Genomic DNA, 21,871 nt, shown 5'->3' with positions numbered 1-21,871 from the left:
GTGTGTGTGTGTGTGTGTTTATGTGTTTGTATGTGTGATTTTTTGCACGTACTTGTCTTGCACTTATGAATGATTGAGTGCAGGGGCAGAAGAGAGAGGCAGGATATGATTATCCAATCTTTGAACATGTGTGTGAGCGTGCTGGAGGGGGGGGGGGGGGGGTTGAAAGAGGGCGTCTCTCCCATGGTCCCTCCCCAGCCCTGCCCCTTCACATAGAGGAGTATCCTGTAGCAGGTCCCAAAACTGGAAACTCATTCAGTCCCTTCTGAATGGAGTGTCTTTAACGTGAGAGTGGAGGACTTAACTTTCAGCACGAAAATATGAAAGCCCTGCATTCGATCCTGATCGGTGCCTTCCTGACCCTGCTCTGCCTCCCCAGCCCCGGTCATGGAGGTAAGTACCACTGCAAATCATTCTGTCAGTGTCCCGTTCCCTCCTTCTGCTCCCCTCTGTCAGAGATGCACTGAGGGAGATCAGATCACTGTCTGAGGCTTCCCAGATGCATAAATCAACGTATGACAAGCTGATGAATTCTCAAACTTAAACTAAACTCTAAACTGAAACTGCACCAATATTGCACTTAGCCAGAAGTTTCTAAGTGAACTCCACATCAGGTTTTTATTTTATTTTCCTTTCTTTTCTTTTTTGTTGCTGTCTCCTCTCCCAGTCCTCATGCCATTCATTGCTCAGCAGTGAAACCTTCCTTTCCTTGGATGAAACTCAATACATGAGGGAAAAGATGTACCAAGGGTTTGACCCTGGTCCAAGGTCTGAGACAACATCTGTCGGTTTCTCTTCTAATGCATTTTTTTCTGTGCCTGTGTGTGAGCGCATTTACCTTGAGAATGTTTGCATTCAAAGCGTGTTGCCAAAAGGCAGGAGGTAGTGAAGCTGAAGCCCGCTGTGGTTAGGAGGTGAGATGAGGTCCCTCTGCCGGCAGCAATGAATGGATCTTTCAGAAGGAAGTGCACAGTGGCAGGCAGAGCTGCTCCTTATCCACCCAGAGAGGAGAGATGAAAGCAAGAGAGAGAGAGAGGGACTTGTAAGGGAGTGAGAGAGGTAGTGTGAGCTTGTTGGGGAGGGGGGTGCTGGAAGGCCAAGGCCCATACAATGGTCCCATAGTGCACGGGCAAAGTCAGCTACAGGTGTACCTTTCTCAATGTGATATGATGCAGCAGCTCTTCTTATTCTTCTTGAGTTCAAGTACGGTTTGTGTGGGATGTACAGTGTTTGGGTGAGGCAAATCCGGTATGTGGATGGAAACTTGAAATAGTGTCTTTAAACAGCTTAACCAACTCACCTCAGTGCAAAATTGTACATATGGTGAGTTGGCAGGATCAGCCTTGGACTTAGAGCAGCTGTTGAGCCCATTGTCTTCTGCCGGCTGTCAGATCTTCAAACTCTCACTGCAAATTCCACTCCAATTAAGTCCGGGCAAACCTCTCTGTGAGTGTCTCATTGGCAGCTAAAGTGAAAAAGTGGCTCTTGATCTGAACGGAGGAGTATCGCTTTGTTTCAATGGCAGTGAATCAAAGCTCAGCTGGAGAGCTGGATTCAGTTCTTCTGCACTGTGATCTGCTCACCACAAGCATGAAAAGAGTCATCTGCCCTTCTGTTTGCTCATTTATAGATAAAACCCGCTGACTGGCGTAATGGCAACACCTCCACTGATGAATTTAGCGAACAGTGACTGTTGACATTGCATTTGTTGGCACTTTGCAGAAACTTTGCACCTTTTGCATGAATACTGGCAGAAAATCATTATCAGTGTGCAGTATCCTCATACAGATATACATAGTTAGCATTACAGTTAGCAATGACTGGTTAAATGGTGCAATGGATATAATTTTCTACTTGTCCAAGACCAAATGTTTCCCTAATCAAAATGATGGCAGAATAAAACAGGAAAAACTGTATGAGGGAACAATTTCTCCTCATCTAATTATCTGCTGGCACTATCCTCACTGCCTCAGTGTGAACAGTACTCACCCACTGACCCTGGAGAACTGAATGCTAATGTTGACCAGATGTACAGAGTCACTGATTAGATTCTGGCCCCCCTTCGCTTCACAAAATGCCTGCCACAAGCTGTCGGGGGACTCTTCTACCAACTACCTAGAAGGCTTACAGAAGGTTTTGTTTCTTCCCTGTGTTTACACCTTCAAATGTCACAGGCCATGCGCCACATGACGTCCAGATGCCTGGGCATTCCTGTAGTCATTGGCACCTTTCCTTAAAGAAGCACTACAGGCTTTCTTGAAGTATGGAAGTGGTTTACCTGCACCCACGCTGTATTTTTATAGGAGCTTCTTACTCGGTAGCAGAAGTGATTTGTGCATTGACAAATCATGAACAAAGCACAGTGAGCCTCCCCCTATGTATAATAACATTTTCCATGAGTTTTTCTGCAGTGGAGCAACCTACCATTTTCCCATAGTCTTACACCATTGTGCTTCGCCCACATAGCAGCCACAGGAACAGAGTGTGTGTGGAGTGTGAGCATAAGCTCAACAGATCAATTCTATAATTTGCTCTGCTTGCAGAATTCATGCAGAAAATGTAAGAAAACTAAGATGTGAGATTAAGTGTTTCAGAGTCAATATATTTGTTCTTGTTTCACCTTCTTGTGATATCATCCAATTTAAAATTTCACCTGTTGATAACACCAGCTTTCACTCATAAAGCTTACTAAATACTTGCTAACCCCTTCAGATCCTTTATATTATTTCACCATTGAATTGAATGGAGACACATCTCTTTTAGCATTGGAAGCAAAACTGCCAGTATGCTTCTGTATTCAGCAGCCATAGGACAGACTGTTTTTTTAAATCAAGGGATGCACAGTTTACCGTGACTATATCTGAAATTGGACATGACATATCCCTGTTCAGAATCTTTAAAACACCCTACAGCTCTGTATCTCGTCAGTGGCTATTAAGGCTGTCCTTTAACCACCACAGTACTAAGGTTTGGGAAATAGGCAGGGCAGTTATGTCCAAACCATAAATTGCTCTCCAGAGCTCAAATGTTGTTTGGTTGGCAGGGTAATAAAGTTTTTCCCCTGTTTTTCTGTCTATTGATAGTCACAAAATGTTTGATGTTGTTATGCAAATCTGTTTGGAAATTATGCTTTCCTAAGGAAGCCACGTCCACGGCCACTCCCCTCTGTTGTGAATAGTTAACGACTTCTTTCTTGTCCTATTACCAACCTTTCTATGAAATATTTTGCTTCTGTATGGTGCTTATCATTTGTTTTGTCATCTTAAAATCCATTTATAACTTTTTTGGCATTTTCTGAAATACAAATAGATAAATGAACAGGCAGATAAGGGGCGAAATGGGGAAAAACAAAATTCCTGTCCAATTTTATTGGCAGAACTAACATTGCAAGAGAATTGATAGAATTACCTCATACCATTGTGGATTCTTTTCTTAAATTGCTTAAATTACATATAATAAGACAACAACATCAAGTACAAACACGATCTGATGGTTTATGCACAATTTTGAGTGTTTTAGAGATGTCTTGCTCCTGAATGAGTTTGCATTTTCAATTGTGAAGCTTAACAAGGGGATTTGCATCCAGAGACTGCATATGAGCCTGCTATCTCCCCAAGAGTATAATGTCACTATGGTAACAAGAAGAAATAAATATGGAATTTGCCTGGGCTTTGTGAAGTGTCTGTATACAAGGCCTCCATGTGTTCCTTGAGAGTTGGCGGGGAGAATGGTGTGACTACAAGTGTCTGCACAGACGATTAATAAAACCAATATTTGCATTGGGAAATTGATGAGATTAGTCTTCTGCTGGTCATGCTGGTCCCACAGACACACTTTGTGACCCTCCCCTTACCTCTTAGTTTAAAGGTGCAGTGTGTAGGATTTAGTAGTATCTAGCGCTAGCGGTGAGGTTGCAAATTGCAACCAACTGCATACACCTCCCCTTACCTTCCCCTTTCAAGCGTGTAGGAGAACCTACAGTGGTTGCAAAACTTGCAAAAAACATGAAAGGCCCTCTCTAGAGCCAGTGTTTCATTTGACCATTCTGGGCTACTGTAGAAACATGGCAGTACAACATGGCGGGCTCCGTGGAAGAGGACCTGCTCACTATGTAAATATAAAGTGCTCATTCTAAGGTAACAAAAACACGACATATCTTATTTTCAGGTGATTGTACAATAATTAAAATATACTTATGAATATTATACTCTATTTCTGCCAAGTCCATTCTGCTAGATGACACTAAATTCCACACACTGCACCTTTAAACACAAGGTAATGTTAGGACAAAATAGAAATGTGGTTTTTGGAGTAAATCCAAAGAAGAAAATATGAGAAAAAAGTGTTTATAAATCCAGAGCAGAATACACAGCCCTGCGCCTGCTCTCTATGGAAATCCCTCCACATGTGACTGAAGGACTAAACGTCCCAAAAATGTGTGATGTGGTGTTCACTAACTTTGTGAGACATGTCTGAGGAGTGAGCTTTTACATTTTCAGTATAAAGGACTGTTTTATTGGACAAAATATGCACAGATGTAATTCACTTTTTCATCTTAACATGTCATCTTTAGGAGAGAATGAAAACAAGACATATCCTCTAAAACCTGTGTTGTACATAACTCACTCTTGTACTTCAGAAGATATTCTGCTCATTGATAAGCTCGTCCTTTAGGCTGCATGAAAATGAGACCCTCATAATATCACAGGGTATTGGAGGCAATCAATACTGATCATGTTTCTCATATGATATAACCTCACTCACATCTGTCTGCCTGATGTTTTATCCTGGCACTTTCAGAGAAAAAGTTTCAGTGAGTCATGGTTTATTGAGTATTTTTTGGGATTTTGGCCTGAGGCTAACATCATTGCAAGAATCTAAAGTTAGCTGTATTAGTAACCCGCCTTACCCCGCTCCTTTCCTGTGTATAACTTCATCTTGTTACTACAGGTAGAATTTTTTCATTTGACCTGCAGCAACAGAGGGGACAGCATGTCTGCCCAGTAATTACAGTGTCTGTCCCATAATGGACATGTTAGATGTTTGATTCCTGTAACAGCAATAACTGTTGTCAAGGTGTCCTTGAACAAGACATGAGCTACTGCTGCTCATTCACAGTTAGTTGCTGTAGTTTGACGTGTATGCCAGCTAAATGCCAGAAATGTAAATTTAAAGAGTCCCTCGGAAAAGCCAGTGTGTACCGTTGTATTTAGCTGAACTACAGATTCATGCATAAATAATAATTCTTGTTCATTACAACACGGGTCTTATTTTCATGGTTTGGGCCATTGTTTCTATTTGTGATGATGACATTTTAGTCACCAAAGTAACTACTGAGATCTGGGAACACAGTGACATCGCTGCAAGCTCAACATGACAAAAGACATGAGCAGTCAGATGATCAGCAAGGTTGCAAACGAGCCAACAGTTTAGCGAGATTTATTTAAAACACTTTATTAGGAGGTTGAAAACACCAAAAATGATAAAGTTATAATTACTCGTTTCACAGGAAAACTGTATGGAGGCAATTATGTTGGGTCAAAGTAGAACCTATTTGTTCTATAAACTGTGAAGGATGTTTGAAACTGACAGCATTCATTCATTTTACCCTTTATATTTGTTTTCTCTTCTAAATAAGTTTGGCTAACCTGGAGGCAAGGCTGGATTACCAACCAGGCAAAGCAGACAACTGCCTGAACACTCCAGGTTCACTGTGTGGTGATTACATTGTGGTAATTTGATTGATTGCAAATAGATATGGTAATACTGTATGCACGACTTAAACACAATATGATGCCTGTATTATAACCTAATCTCAAAACCTGGTCTTGTAGAATCCTCTGCGTTAATTATTTCAGTTTATACTGTGCTTATATGATGCACAAACTAATACATAAATACATACATGCAAAGATATTGGAATAAACAGGGGCATCAGAATCATTTTTACCCCAGGGCCCCATAGTGGGTTAATCCAGCCCTGCCTGGGTATTTCTTTAAAGCCTGTCTGATCATCTGATTGCTCACATTTCTTCCCCCATAGGACTTCTTTTTAGCGATGTCACCCTGTTCCAGATCTCAGTTATTAACTCGGTGAGTAGGTTATAATTACTGACAGGAATTATGGCCAAGACTATATTAAGATAAAACCAAAGCTGTTATAAATCAGAATTATCCTGTCCATCAGGATAAACACGTGTGAAGCGATCAAGCTACATCGCCCTTCACAAGGCTACAGATGTGCCAGTTGCACTACCCCATTCAAAACAAGAGAGAAATTCTGACTTCCCCCTGAATATATCACTGGCATTGTTGTTACACTTAAAGCAGTGGACTCAGAGACTTCAAAAGCACATATCATAGTTGAGTTTATTCTCATTCTGATGCAAGAACACTGAAAAAAAAGACATGTCCCTCGCCTTGAGGACTCTATACTCTCTTGGCAGATGATCTTTCCCACATTGCTCTCTTTGAGGTTGCTGGCTGTCAACGGCAGGCTGCTCCGATTATATTTTAGGGCCATGATCTGCTTAGAGCAGGCAGACAGCCCACACACAGACCTCATTTAACCCTGGGTGTGTACACAAAAGAGTTTCTGTACATAAACACAAGCCCAGATTCTGCCCCTAGGTGGAAGGTCAAAGGCCATCTCATGGTTGACTCCTGTGTTGTTTTAACCCCTTCCACGTCAATCAGATAGGTTGGTGGAAGGGGCTTTTTTGCAGCAGTTTAGTAACGGTTGGTCTACACCCAGATTTCAGATCTGTAAGTGGCAATTTGGGATTTCAAATTGTTGTTTAACTGTGATTACCTTGTCGCCATGCAATTTTAGGCAATTCTAAGGGCACAGTTTTACCTACAGCAGCAGCAGCAACAGCAGCGTGGGGCTCTAGCTATTTGGGTGTAGGAGGAAAATCATTCAATACTTACTCCAGGGGACCACAGCTGTAAAAGAAGTTACACAGTATGCCTTGCTTAAGAGCACACCAAACCTGCCATTAAAGGAGTTTGGACAGTTTATCATTCTCTTCACGTTTGTTTATACTTATGAACCAAAGAGTTTTACAGCTACAGGGCTACAGGGCAGAGTTTTATGTGTTGGCTCATGGAACATGATAAAGTTTAACAGCTGTAATTTTCATTCACTAGAAGCTACAAAGTGAGGACATGTTACAAAAATATCTACGCCCATCATAGGTCTCACTTAGATACTAGATTTATTTTGTCGGCCTACTCACTACCAAAAGACAAAGACTAAGCAGCTGAGCTAGTGGCTTTGTAAGGCTATACTAATGCACAGTGCCACTTTTGAGATATTTCAGTCAGAGCCATAGTGGTGGACCATTCAGCAGACGAGCTTCCATTCATAGAACCATGCCATGGCTAAAATCCAACAGTAGACACAGGAAAAATGTTTTGGACTAAATTTGTTTTCCTTGGCTCAAAGCTTGACATACAGTTGTCGTAAATCTGATGTACTAGATTAGATTTTATTCATGATACTTGTAAGGATTATTCAGCAGTAGACAGTCAGATTTAAAGACAGCAGGATAAGAAAAATATTTATTACGGAATATAATTTTTAAAAACATAAATTTAAAAAAAAGAGATAACCAAACTAACACGCTGCAAAAAAGCAAAAAAGACAAACCTTGCTATAGATGCTACACTGATAAAGTCATGCACTTTGGTTCACCTGTAGGACCACAACGGTGCCAAAGTATGTGTGTTACGGCCACTTAGAAAGGGAGGATTTATACTGTATTCTTCCTCCCACTGCAGAGACTGAACTCTGCATGTTCATTTCTGATAAGAGCTGTTGGGAAGTGCCCAAAATGAAAACTCTAGAGAAAATTCTCATCATCACAGAACTGCCAAGTTTTCAATAAGCAAGAATTATGCATGACCAGATGTCTCGATACGAGTGGCCTCTATGGGTTTTTCCTTTTTTCTATTCTGTTTTTTCTAAAGAATAGTCTGTATTATGATTTTCTGGTTGAATAAGACAATTCAGTTCTATTTTGACTGCCATTGTCTCTCTTATCCATTGGAAATAAATGAAAAGGAAAAGGGAAAAGTAAAATGTCTTCTTACCCCAAAGAGTGTTCATGAAATTATTCAGTTGACCCCCCAACATCAATACTCAAGATCTAATTCTTTATCACGAATGTTCTCAACTGCTAATATAGTTAGATTATTATTGTTATTTTACATCATCTTATGATTCAAATTAATGGCTAAATAAAATTTCAGAACAATAATGGCTTTCATAAACACTGCATTGCGTGTAATTCACATGCTCTGATCACTGGAATCAGACTGATGTGGCCAATGGGGTAACAAAAAGTTACTAAGGCGCTGGAAAAGCTGCATGAATCATGGGAAATGTTCCCAGTATAGGGCTGATTCATCCTGAGGTTTCCACTCCAACATCTGGAGCTGGCTTGGTCAGTTAGTAGCAAGCCAGAGCTGAAGGCTTTAATCAAATTGTCCCTGTGCTTCTCTTACCTAATATAGACAAAACAACGCAATGAAAGAATGTAAGTGTGCCGCAATTAGCCAACTCATGAAGTATGTCTAGTGTTAGATCTAAAGTAAGTCTTGAAACAAGAATGGAGAGACTGTTTTTTTATCAGATGTCTTTCATGTTTGTTCTCACACCAACTCTCCGACTCCTGGGAACTTAAACCATTTAGGGCACAGTCTATATAAACCACACACTGTAACTCAAATATTAAATAGATCAAATGAAAAAAGGAGAGCAAAGTTGGAAAAGTTATATAATATTCATGTGTTGTATGTTGCATTTCACATATGTTATGTATAGTTTTACATAGCGCTAGCCCTTAGAGGCTCAAGTCTGCTATTTTTACAGGTCCAGCAGGGACAGTGTGGTAGCTCACACATGAATGACTCACTATTTTAAATATAGAGAATTCCACTGCCAGCACGGGGACTCCCTCCACCCCAGAGGGTGTATGACTCATAAGCACAAGGGCACAGTGGTTAATCATGAGACACCCGACTCCAAACTAATAGTTTTTTGTGCTTCTAATTAGTTCTCGACTCTGAGACGTTATTAGCTTATGCTCGCATATGATGGTCTTCAGCTTTAGCCAGAAGGTACAATGGTATGTGTATCAGATGAGAAGAATGAAGTGTTTCTACTCTGAGCATTACATTACAGACAAAGTTTTGACACTTTGACAAAGTTTTAAGATTCTGGCTGATGATTACTTCAGCAAGACTGTAACATAATTTCTTTTATTTTCTATAAGGGTGCTTTTAAAATATGTAAAACATGAACATCCCCTTTTTCATCCAAATAGTGAGTCTCCCTCTCTGTCTTTCTCACAACATGTCAACGGGAAACTGCAGTTAGGAGGGCCACTTTTCACAGCATGCTGACATGGAGGCATATCAGCGCCAGCTCCCATCCTGCTGAAAATCTTCATCAGCACCGCCAAGGGACCATGAAGTGTTCTGAGTAATTTGAAGCCAGACGGCTTCATTACGGGCACGGTTCAGACAGAATCAAGGGGGCTGGGGATAGCACCAAGCCTGGGATCTGGCAGATCACAGTCTGGAATAGCTTGCACCAGATAAATATAGCTAGACGGGAGAACCAACAAGAATATGTTGCTTCACATGGGTTTGACGAAAGAGAGAAGGGGGGAGGAATGGGTTGGGGTTGCACATGTGTTTGTTTTTATGTGTGTGTGTGTGTGCATGCATGAGGGTGTATTTTCTTTATGTGTTGTGGTTCACACAGATCCCAGTGTTAGGAGGCCATAGCAAATGTCGTCATCCTGTCAGTTATGAAGGCTTAAAATAACCAAAGGAAATGATGTGTCCCATGAAGTTTGGTTTGACTGACTGTACACCCGCCTGCAGTAGCATGAAGCAGCGAACAGCTGCACAGTGGAGCTGAAGCACACGTCACTGGTTTGCCAAGCCAGACAACTAAGCTCCTTGTGCAATCATGTGTTGAATCTTTTACACAGTTGTGGCAAAACCAAAACTAAAAAGTTCCACATAGTTTCAGAAAATATTCTGAAGTGAGCACAAACTCAGATTACATGTTAAAGCATGATTCCATTTTCTTTGCCACATCATTTTTTAGTTCATATGTTGGTTTAGGAAAGTAGAATAGATGTGGTTGAGGCAGGAATCTAAAGGTTTTGTTCAAGTAAAAATAAAGCACTGATCGTGGTTAAATATTAGGTTTTAACCTAACTGGAGTTGGGGTTAAATGGCCTAATTTATGGTATGGACATAATGGCCAGTTTCTTCACAGGTTGGGAATTGAATAAGTATGAGGTGAAGGTGAATGTAAGATAAAGTAAAACTGCACACCTATTCTTGTGATGTGCTGGCTCACAGGTAGACATTAAAGGATTAGTTTGACATTTTAGGAAATACACTTTCACTTTCTTGCCAAGAGTTAGATGAGAAGGTTGATATCACTTTCAGGTCTGTATGATAAATATGAAGCTACAGCTAGTAGCTGGATAGCTTAGCTTAGTACAGTGACTGGAAAAAGGGAGACACAGCTAGCCTCGGTAACAAAATCAGCCTACCAGCACTTCTAAAGCTCACTACAGTATTTTATAAATGACATCCCATTTTTAAACCCTGTGTAAAAGTAACATTTTGTGCCAAGTTAGCTGTGTCCCCTCATCTCCAGCCTGTGTGCTAAACTAAGCTACCCAGCTGCTGGCGGGAGCTCCATATTTAACAGACAGACATGAAAGTGAGAGATCTCCTCATCTAACTCTTGGCAAGAAAGTGAATATGTGTATTTCTCAAAACGTTGAACTATTTCACACACTCATATTCCAGTGAAATATTTTTACTTTCAATAAAAATAGGGTAGAATTATCAGCATGCTGCTTCCCCCTCCTTCCTTTAACATTTACAGTAAAACATATGCATGAATCCGCCGCTCTCATCACAACATAACAAATTTCCACCTGCTACTCATCATCAGACCTCAACAGTATCTGTTATGTTTCCCTCATACAATCTTACTTGCTGTGAAAACATTTTTGTCTCATTTTTTGTACCTTGCCTCTGAGCACATATTTGGGGAGCACATATTTGGGGAAAACAAGCTCAAAATAATTACATGCTTGATTTAACAAACAGGAAAATAAACATTTTATTTAAAACGTTGCCACTTCATCAAGTGAAAAAGCGGAAATTGTGATAAAGGAGGGAAAGAATGAGAATCTTTGAGTAAATGGCAACAGCAGCTGAGCACACTGAAGTCAACAAATGATCTGCCAAACCAGCAGAAATGCAGATGACAGAAGAGATCACTGCACACTTAGAACAACCGGTGTTTTTGTGGCCAACTATGCAATCTGTTGTACCGTATTGTGCTAGACCAGGTCATGGGAATAGGCCACTGGAGAATGAAACGATACGGAGTAGGAGAATCTGACCATGCATGACCCTGGAGCATCCTGTCACTATACAGCCAAAAAAGCATTCCCAAGCTTATCCTCAAGACGTATCTCCATTGTGTAAGTGACCACACAGGAGACACGTGTATGTTTTAAACATTGTCAAATTCAGTTTATATTTAGTGACTTTGATTGCAATGCTCTGCTGTGATTTTGCTCCTCTGATCCTCCAAAGGAAAAGTAATCTTTTAGTGCATCACAGAAGCAGCCCCTTGAGTTAACAGACCCTCCTAATCATACACTAATCTGCTGCTTGATATGTGTAAATGAAGATCTGATACTGCAGTAGATTAAAACACCATGGACAAGGTACTATAACAAGAAAGCTTCCATTTGCACCACACCAATGATACACATGGCCTGTTCAGGTATTCCAATCTAACAGCAATGTGGTCCAATCCTTGTTTAATAACCTCCACAGGCTATATAGCTAATTTGCAGTTTGAGAGAGCATTTTATAAAGAAGAGCAGCAATAACCATCGGATGGCAATTAGCTTAAGGGCAGTCTGAGGGGAAAAAATCTGAAATCTGAACTTGCATTTCCTTGCTACCTGACTCTCTAATACACATTAATTTATTAGAAAAATGAGCAAGCTCCCAGTCTGTATTTGCCCTTTTTCTATTAAATACGTAAACCAATCTTGTAGATGTATGGAAGGAGGAAATGGTCAAGTAAAAACAGAACAGTTGTGTAGCTAGATGACTGAGGGAAAATCTGGTCTGTGGCATTTAAGTCCTAAGCACCTTGAAATGGTTTAGATCCCTTGGGTGGGTGTTTTTTCCTTAGTTGACACTTTAACTGACACCAACTTGGTTTCCATTGGTGAAACTCTGTGTACTTAAAATATCAGAATCATCTGCTCAGGTGAAAGCTGGTATCCTCTATTGAGTAGACTAATAAACCTCAGTTCAGTCTCTCACATGTAGGTGAAGAGGAGGGGACACTTTTATTCATGTTTAAAGGATAGATATAACGCTTTATGTGATTTTCTGTTATCTATATACTATTATAATGTCAGATATCTACCCTAAACATGTTCAAAGTCCCAAAACTTGAGGTTAACATAAATAGAAATGCTCCCTGCAAGTCAAAAGCCCAGGCTTCAACATGTTCTGAACATTTCATTTGCAAGATTTAACTGTAAAACATGCAAAGATATTCCAGTAGAGCCCCAGATTGAAATATAGACCTATAAATGTGGATTAAAATGTCCCCTTTGAGCTGCGAATCAATTGAGACATCATAAATGGTGAAGCAAGTTTTAGGAGGGTGGGTCTGAAGTTTTACACTCCCAGGCCTGTACTCTACTTTAGCAGACAGTGAAAGAGAGGTCAGCAGTTTAAAATAGAAATATCTGATCCCTGGAAAGCGTGGTTCAAATTAGGTCTAAAATAGAAGTATCTCCACATGATTAGATTTCAGTCTCAACCAAGACACAGTTTTACAGCCCCTGCAAACTTTCTCTAAACAAAATTAATGTTTTCCACTTTGCTACCAGATATTATCAAACCAGATACCACATGAGATTGTTGAAGGGCGATGGGTTCACAGAACTGATAGAACAGAAATGGAATTGGATTCTATCAATCAGTATTGTAGTTAGAGAAATATGAAAACTGTTGAGTTCCAAAAAAAATACACTGAGACGTTTTCCGATATCCGCCAAAGTAAAGATTTCCCTCCTGTAATGTATGTAAGTCATACGGCTTGTTGTATTCTGGTAGAAGCCTCGACACTAACTCACTCAGCAGCTGTTGTTGCAGAGAAATCATAGTGTCATCCAACATGCAGCTACTTGAGAGCACAAATATTTTCCTGGCAACTGAAAGTGGAATAAACTGGGTTCACCGCCATGCCAAATTGTGGATTTCATTTCTCAACATAATTGAACATGTTTGTTGGAGGTAGCGAAGACTGTTGTGTTATCTTAAAGGGTGCATTCTGCTTTCCTGCCACATTCACATGATGAGTAAACAGCAGATATTGCAATTATGTCGGTAAACAACTAATGCCAGTAAAATTAATCAGTTTGATAACACTGATTAAAATTGCACATAATCAAGAATATGCCTGAATAATAGATCATTGATTAGGCCTAATCATGACCATCCTTATTAGTGGCAGTGCAATTTAAACATAAACAGGCCCATTTGACTATTTCTGCTTGCAGCCTATAACAGATTACAGTATATGCTTATTAAATACATGTTGGCATTGCTGTAACCTTCCTTGCTCCTCTAATGGAAAAACTTCAGTCTCTCTCATAACTGACTGACTTTCTGAACATAACTGCTGAGCAGCCAACTCTCCCTCGCCAAAAATGTCTTCACGATGTTTCACTGGGAACATTCACCTCCAAATAACACTGCAGAAGAGGCTGCTTTCAACATGACACCTATAGTGCTGTGCCGAAAGGTGAAATCCAGTCCACATTCTTACAAAGACATGATCCGGTGTTCGCTGGAAATTTGAAATAGCACGTTTCTTCCAGGGAATGTACAGACATTACCTGACATCTGTCTTTGTGTATGCAGGTCAGGATTCCTGAGCCTGTCGTTGGCCTGATGGGATACAGTTTAGGAGTTTATGCAGGGAATTAGCTTTTCAAAACCTTTAAATGGAAATGAAATGCAAAACAGCTGCACAGAAGCATCAGTGTGTGCAGGATTCTGGCTTGGCTGAAGAGTTTAACACATAACACGGCTGCTTTTCCTGATATGGAAATGGACAAATACAAAACTATTAAAACATGTGTTGGCCAAACATTATTGTGTTATTTAGAGCTACAACAAAAATGTTAATAACTTCTGCTCTGCCAGAACATCTAAAAATATAAAGGGATGTTGAGATCAGCATGTTTGACATTTGACGTTTCACAGGAAGAGATGTTGATGACTATTGGTCAGATCACCATTAACTTTTAAAGGGATAGTCAGGGTCTGAAGAGAGCTTTTTAACAATTTCTGTGGATCTCTGACCTTTTTAGTGCCATCTTCAGGTTAAAATTTCCACCAGACTGATGCTTTTGTCCATGACATTTGCAGAACTAATAGCTGAATTTCCATGAAATTTGACGTGGATGTGGATCTCAGTGACATCCATGACCTTTTAACTAGCGTCACCATCAGAGTACAATGTCTACTTGTATACAAGGATTATCAAAATCTAACAAATTGTCATTCATGCACACAAGTGGATAGGGCTGGGTATCAGTACTTGATACCTTTAAGGTATCAACTGAAATAGCCAAGTACCAAATAGTATCAAAACTTCTCAAGTCAAACTATACCTGGATTTAATTCTTTTTGTACCCAGATCTAGAAAAAAAATGAAAAATTTATTCGGTTTTTCTCGCAGTCAATCACTGCAAGTTTTCCTCAATTTAATGCAATATGTGATTGGCCCACTACCACAGCAGCTACAACCCATACAGTCTCTGATGGTGAAGTCAAGCACGGTCTAGTTCAGCATGCTGAGATGCCACAAAAATAAATATTTTAATAATTTGAACACTTTCAAAATGTATTTGAGTAAAAATTATTTGGATGGGGAGGAGTGGTGGCATTTTACGCATCTGAAGGCTCCCATTCACATGATGGGTACCAAATGAAGTAAAAAAAAAGATTGGTATCAGTATCACTTTAAGGGTACTGGTATTGGTACTTGTATCGTCATTTTTTAAACGATACCCAGGCCTTCTTGTAGCACCATTGCAAGTCAAACATTACATTTTGAACCACACTATTGGAAAGGCTAAGAATACAATATCTTTACAATGTTTTGGAGTGTAATAAGTGAACAATAGCACAAACAATATAGGGGCTTTTAGCAGGGTTTCCGACTTTTTGTCTTGTTACTAAGGGGCATTAAAGGGCGATACTGCAGTGCGTACATGTTGTCAAACGTTCCATTCGAGCCCCTCACATACTGATCTAATGCACTGTGACCTCCTCATTATCAGACAGCTGTTTTTCCAAAGCATGTGTTTCAGTCCTGTGTGGTGGATTATGTGAACTCTCCACTCTCCATCAGATGTACGCCATTCACAGACGATAATGGTTTGACCTTGACCAGAACAGACCTGCTCAGGCCTCCTTTAAATGCAGATCATAAACTATTGATGGTGGTCTCCGTCTGAACTCACACTGCTGACTCTTGAATCACATCGCTCCAGAGTGAGGTCATTTGGAAACAAACTTAGTAGCCCCGAAGCAGCCTGGATTGTATGTAACTCGTTGTTATACATTAAAAAAAATCTGCTGCGGATTTATGAATGAGGCTTTAACTGTAAGCAGGTGTCCTGTGTTGTAGATATAATATATTTCCTTCCTGTGAGTCCTGAGCTTCAGAAACATATTGTTTAGAAAAAAAAGGGGCCCACTGGCGTTGTTGAGTGAAATATAGATAAATAATGTTAAACCACTGAACCCCTGGAGTGTCAGGGTCTCTTATGCACACACTGTACGATTTTAGTGAACCGCTTTCAAAAACATGAAACACACGATGTGTGAGAATGATGCTGTGGTGATGCAGAACTGGGCATTTTATTGCCAAATTCAACAAGACCGACTATGTGCTGCACGGCTCCACCCTGCCGCGCCCTCAGCTCTCCTCCGTCTCCTTCACACACGATTCTTCAGCATTTACTTATTTTGCCATTTGTCACAGGTGAATTTGTTGAGATTAATCTTAAAGGGTAGATAGAGCCACAGATTTTAGCTAACAGAGGCAATGTAAGGAGACAATCTGGTCCAAAAATATGTAAAAAGAAAATATGAATGTATGTATTTTAATTCACCACTACTATGGAAGATTTTCAATTAAAAGCAAGAGAGGCAGACTTCATAATAACAGCTACCTCGTCTCTCTGCTCTTAGATTCTTTGCTACATTTCAGTCTATCTTACTTAGCCCAGATTTTATGGTTCTGTGAACTCATCCAGTGATATTCCACTCAACTAACAGAAATTATTTCTGTCTCTGTCCCAGAAGTGTTTACATAACTTGTAAAACACACTTATGACAACCCTTAGAAATGATGCTCATATAAGACTAAATTGCAACAGCAAGTACGTAATGCTACCTGAATTATGTTTTCTGTCAACATAATGAGAAAAGGTTGCCAAGGTTTTCGGCAAGTTGCGAAAGTGTTGATACTGAAAGTAGAGTGAAATGATCAGTAACAACATAGTTCTTTTTTTCTCTCCACCAAAAATATCCAGTCTTGCAGCACAATATCTGCTAGTAGTAATAACAGCTATTTTAAACTTTTTATGGTTATGTTTAGGCACTGGCAGCATTTGGTTAAGGTTAGGGAAAGATGGTCTTGGTTTAATAAAGAAAAAAGTCAACAGTGACTTGAGGCACAACATGTTTATTATCATTCAAATGAAGCAACAATCTTTCACTAACCTTAACCAAAGTGCTTTTGCTGCCTGCACCTAACCGCACCCCAACCACCTCACTCCAATTTCAACGATTTTGGAAAAAAACGTTGCCTGTGAACATAATCCAGGCAGGGATTACATTTGCCAATGCAACGTAAGTGGGAAACACTTTTAGTCGTATATAAATTTTAGGAGACAGGGTTGCTTATGAATACATTTCTTTGTGTACAGTTAAGTCAGTGTACAGCTCCAAATCCTTATGAGACTATAGCAGAGCATGTATAGTATATGTTTGCATGTGTATGTTTGATGTTTTCTGGAAAGATCACATATGCAGGTGATCAAATATGGTTTTCTGTAGTTTCCGCTATAGTATACACAGTGGACAACAATAACAAATATGTGGACATAAATCAAAACACTGGTCACCTTATTTGACTTTATGAGTACATAGCATGAACCACAACGAACAATAAATGGACTATTGTACTGTATCTCCACACTGTTACTCATCCAAACCGTTGGATTGAAAGACACACAGTTAAGCGTGTTTATGAAAATGCATCATTCACACATTCCACACTTTGCAGTGCAGTGTTCCTCATGCGTTTATTTCCATGGGCCTTTTTTTTTTTTTTTCTTGGTGAATCAAGCGCATCTGTAGAACATCTGAATGCCAGCTGGATGGTATTGGATGCCTTTGGCGGGATTATCGAGAATCAGTGCATTTCGGTGCAGCATTCATTAGGAGTCAGAAATATATGGGCTGCTTCATTTGGCCTGTAGAATCTGATATCTCAACCTCATTTAAATTCTAATAAACAACTGTAAATATATTCATAACTAAAGGCCAGAATTCATTTACATCTGATTCACAGGACCAATGTCATGAATTCTGAAAAGGTTCCACATATGCTGTGTTACATACATGCTTCAATCATATTATAATATCTACAGTAAGACGCTAACACTAGAGACATATTATGCAGAGGCGGCTTTGATAAGTTTTGAATGAAGGTATAGAAGTTTTTTTTTTCTTCATTTTTTTCATTTTATACACAGTTGATCTGGGATATATTGTGTAGTTCAGCCTTTCTTCACAGCAGGCAGTTGCAGTTGGAATCATGCCTTATTGTATGTTCTTGACAGCTCTGGGAGTGTAACATGTTGTTAAGTGGTGAGAACACAAAGGGCTTCAAGTTACATGTATATAATTTTGTTGCTGGCTGAAATGCTTTAAGTGGGTTTTCTGTAGTCGCATGGCAACAGCCACGAGCATCAGTGTCAGTTGTTCAACTGTGCAGCTAACAGAGAGGTGTTCAGTACACATGTGCCTCTTCCCCATGGACGAACAGTGCAGCACATTTCTCCACTGAGTTGTCTGTCAAGCTAAATTCACTACCGTGGTTTGTGTGCGCCTGACTTTATCTATAGCTTTTCATTGAACATGACTGTTGCAGTTAGCAGTGCCACATCAGATAACCGAAGCGGTTAAAAATGAAACACATTATTAAGGTCTTATGAAGCTGCTGTCGCAGAGAGAGTGACGCTACTGGAAACAAGACCAACGCCCTGACAGTACGCCAAGGCCTTCTGGTGAAACAGCAGATCAGAAGCCTCCAGAAGGAGCTCCAAAATACATTTTTTGCTGCTCACCAGAAAATCCCCTCCTCCCACTGGGTACATTGCGTACTTTCTCTTTGAGTCTTTCTTTCCATTTGTCCTTTCCTTTGCAGTACTTAGTCAAGTGTCGGTTGGAACAGATTTTTGAGGACACAAAGACTCCTTTTACAGTAGCCATCTGAAAAATAACTTTTTGTGCCATTTGTTTGGTTTGCTTTTTTTGGGGAGGCGGTTTCCTCCACAGGCTGGTTTAGATTGCCCCTCCCTTTTGCAACGCAGTCGCCCGGTAGCTTATAAATGTTTAAAAAAGAGCCTTCTTCTCCTGGATCCAAAACCACCCCAAAGCTTGGCAGAGTTAAAGGACGAACGCAGTAAAACGTAACAAACACATTCCATGTCATCAGCCTCACAAAGCAGTGCTGGTTGTGCATGAGGCTACACAGTCACTTGTTGTCACTTTGCATTCAGCTGCTAAGTGGTGTGATGATTTAGGGAATTTGTGTAGATTTATGAGCTTCATGTTCACAACAGTTTGTTTTGCTTGTGGCAGATCACCAAGAATATGGATATACTCTCCATATGGCAGGTGTAGAGGATGATGAGTGCTTCAGAGATGAGGAATATTTCAACATTTAGCAACATTCAGCTTCACATTCATGTCATAAGTGTATTCACATTGGGGAGCCACCAGTGTTAACTGCAGCTGGCATGTGTTGCTCAAGGGCACCTCATTGGACCTTTTTAGTGGGAGGAAACGGCATTACTCAACCCTGAGCTCATTTGGGGATTCAAGCTGACATCCCTGTAGTCATAAGCCCTTCTCTACAACCTTCATGCCACCAGCACATGCATATGCCTTCACCTAATCAGGAAGTCCTTTATCTTCATCGAAGGCTGTGTGTTTGTGTCTGTTTTTTGCCTGAGTGGATAAAATTGAGCGTGTCTATGGCTCATCAGGCTGATTCCATGAGAGCAGGAAACGTGGATTCTTGTGTGGTTATGTGTGTATATGTGATTTTTCATGTGTGTGGCCATCTCAAGCATGAAGACAGATGGATGAGTCATACATTTTAAGCTCCTCACTTGTGTTGCTGCCAATACATTCAGTTCCGTTGTTTTATTTTTATCTGCTTTTATGTCCTTTGTTGCTCTGTGAAAAACTTTTTTTGACAAATCTGTTTGCCAAAAATATGGTTTGGGAATAAGTTTAATGTGGATTTCTCACAATATTGACGATCATTATGTACTTGGTGAAAGCAGTCATGCTCTCTGCACCAAATCAAACCATAATCATCAGATCATAAACTGCTAAAAGCCACAAAAACCACTGCAGCAATATATCAGGTAATGTGTGAAGAATGTTAATATGCAGTTGACATTAGAAGTTACACTGACTTCACGCAAAATTAATAAATAAACATAGAAAAATAAAGAACTTACTGATATTTATCTGTGCCCAATCCAGCACCACACCCTTCATATGACTCACAGGAAGGAAAGAAAATGTCATGCAACTTTTTGAAAACTGCGAATCTAACTGCATTACATGTGCTTAAAATTCCGAGTCTTGTATGTCTGAGAAATTCAGCCACATACACAAGCCAACTATTTGTAGCAATGGCTCGTTAACTGTTAATTACACTGCCATCACTTACTACTTGCACATTATTCAATTAACTTGAGTGTAAACCAGCTCCGCAGGTGGGCTGCCAATATTCAGAAGTGTGTGAGGCTCTTTATTATTAGCAGTTTCATTTGAAGGAGAGCACAAAGCAGCAGTGAATTACCTTTAGATGGAAGGAGATGTTGTTGTTGTTGTCACAAATAACTATCATTTTTCGCAGACTGAGGGGGTGTGACTTGGCTTTTTTCAACCTTTTCCTAATTCCTGTCCTCAAAATGAGTTGCTTAAGATGTTCTTGGTCCAAAACAGCAGTGTGCACAAGCTGCCTGTCCAAATCAAGGCTTTTTAATTCGTCAGAAAACTAACCATTTCATGATCCCTCAAAGTCTGTTAAAACTAAACCATCTGAACATTTTGCAACATCAAACCAGCCAAGAGAGGCTCTTACCCGTTTTGACTTTTTTGGTTAGACTTTTGCTTGTTATTAGGTCTTGGTTAAGTTTGGGTGCAAGCACTCAGTGGCTTACAAAGTGGTTCAAAGGGATTGAGTCACTGGAATCAAAGCAAAAAGACTGCACACACCAAAAGAGATAGAAATGATATCACCCACACACATGATGGGAAAAATTGCTAATGAGTCTTTATGAATGTCTGACCCTAATAAGAGTATAATCGCATTGGGAGCTGTGAAATCATGTGTTCACCCATTAGCAAAAGTAACACACTTCTCAGTCTCTCCGATTAGTCCAAGAAGCTCCCAAAAGGGCCGTTAACATGCGCACTCGAGAATGTATTTAAATCCTGAGGAATTTTAATTACACTCAGAAAGCTTTCAACTGGGTTAGCTTGTGTTGTTTGGATTGTAAATTAATGGTTTTGTAAGCTGTTTTCATTTCATCCCCAGACTCAAATAGGAATAAACAAGTAGACAATAAGATCACAGGTGATGTCAAAAAAAAAAAACATCCAAGATATTATATTAGTCAGTCAAGGGGCTTTCAGTGCTTGAACCCAGTCTCCATTGCACAAAGATTGACATCTGTTTCAGATTTCAGTCGTCTCGGGCTCAGATTCAAGTCAGTGGAATCAGTGTCTGCCGCTGCTGACGATCAGTTGATTGACTGATAAGTTGATTGGGCCAACTGTTTGTTCTGTTTCCCAAGGCAGTGTTTGACAGAGGTCTCTTTGTGAAATAAGTGAAATATTTAAATTTCACTCACTGAAATAAAACAAAGAAAAAAAAACAATCTGTGAAAACATCCACAGCAAAGCTATTAATTTTGTGACTGTTGTGTTTTATACGATGAAGTAACTGAGCATTTTTATCATTTGTTTGTCTGATGTTTGAAACAGAAGCTTTGAGAGACTTGTGACTTTTTACAGGAAGCATGTTGCCAGCTTGACAGATCATCCAGATCTGTGAAATGCTCACAAAGCTAATCCTCAGATTTATGATTATCATATCCGCTGGCATAGAATTTGATCTCCCTGTGAGGTACAAGATGTAATATATGCATGTTCAGACGATGTGGCGCATCAGTTCTCACACATATTGACATACTGCAAGGTTTGCTTATTTAGCGGGAAAGCACCAGTGAACGCATCTGCAGATGGTTTAGGTTTGGGTTTGGAGGCCTCCTGTCTCATTTTCCCTGTGTTTTACAGGTGAAAGTATATCATTTTTACTTTAATGAGGCAAAGGGAGAACGGAAAAGTTTCATTTTAAAAAACTCTTCCTCTTCCCCAAGAAGAGCCAGATGGAACATAA

At 39.9% G+C, this 21,871-nt stretch overlaps 1 protein-coding gene across 1 annotated transcript in view; it reads left to right on the top strand.

Annotated features, from left to right (window-relative positions):
* The first annotated feature begins 263 nt into the window (after positions 1–263).
* Positions 264–21,871, top strand: part of cspg4 (chondroitin sulfate proteoglycan 4) — a 70,971-nt gene continuing 49,363 nt past the window's right edge. Inside the window, exon 1 of the mRNA XM_042410624.1 lies at positions 264–393. Within this exon, the coding sequence (XP_042266558.1) occupies positions 321–393 (73 nt within the window). The 5' untranslated portion in view covers positions 264–320. The remainder of the gene's footprint in view (positions 394–21,871) is intronic.

Source organism: Thunnus maccoyii, chromosome 5, assembly GCF_910596095.1.
Source record: "Thunnus maccoyii chromosome 5, fThuMac1.1, whole genome shotgun sequence".
NCBI lineage: Eukaryota > Metazoa > Chordata > Actinopteri > Scombriformes > Scombridae > Thunnus > Thunnus maccoyii.
This window is presented reverse-complemented; position numbering and strand designations above follow the sequence as displayed.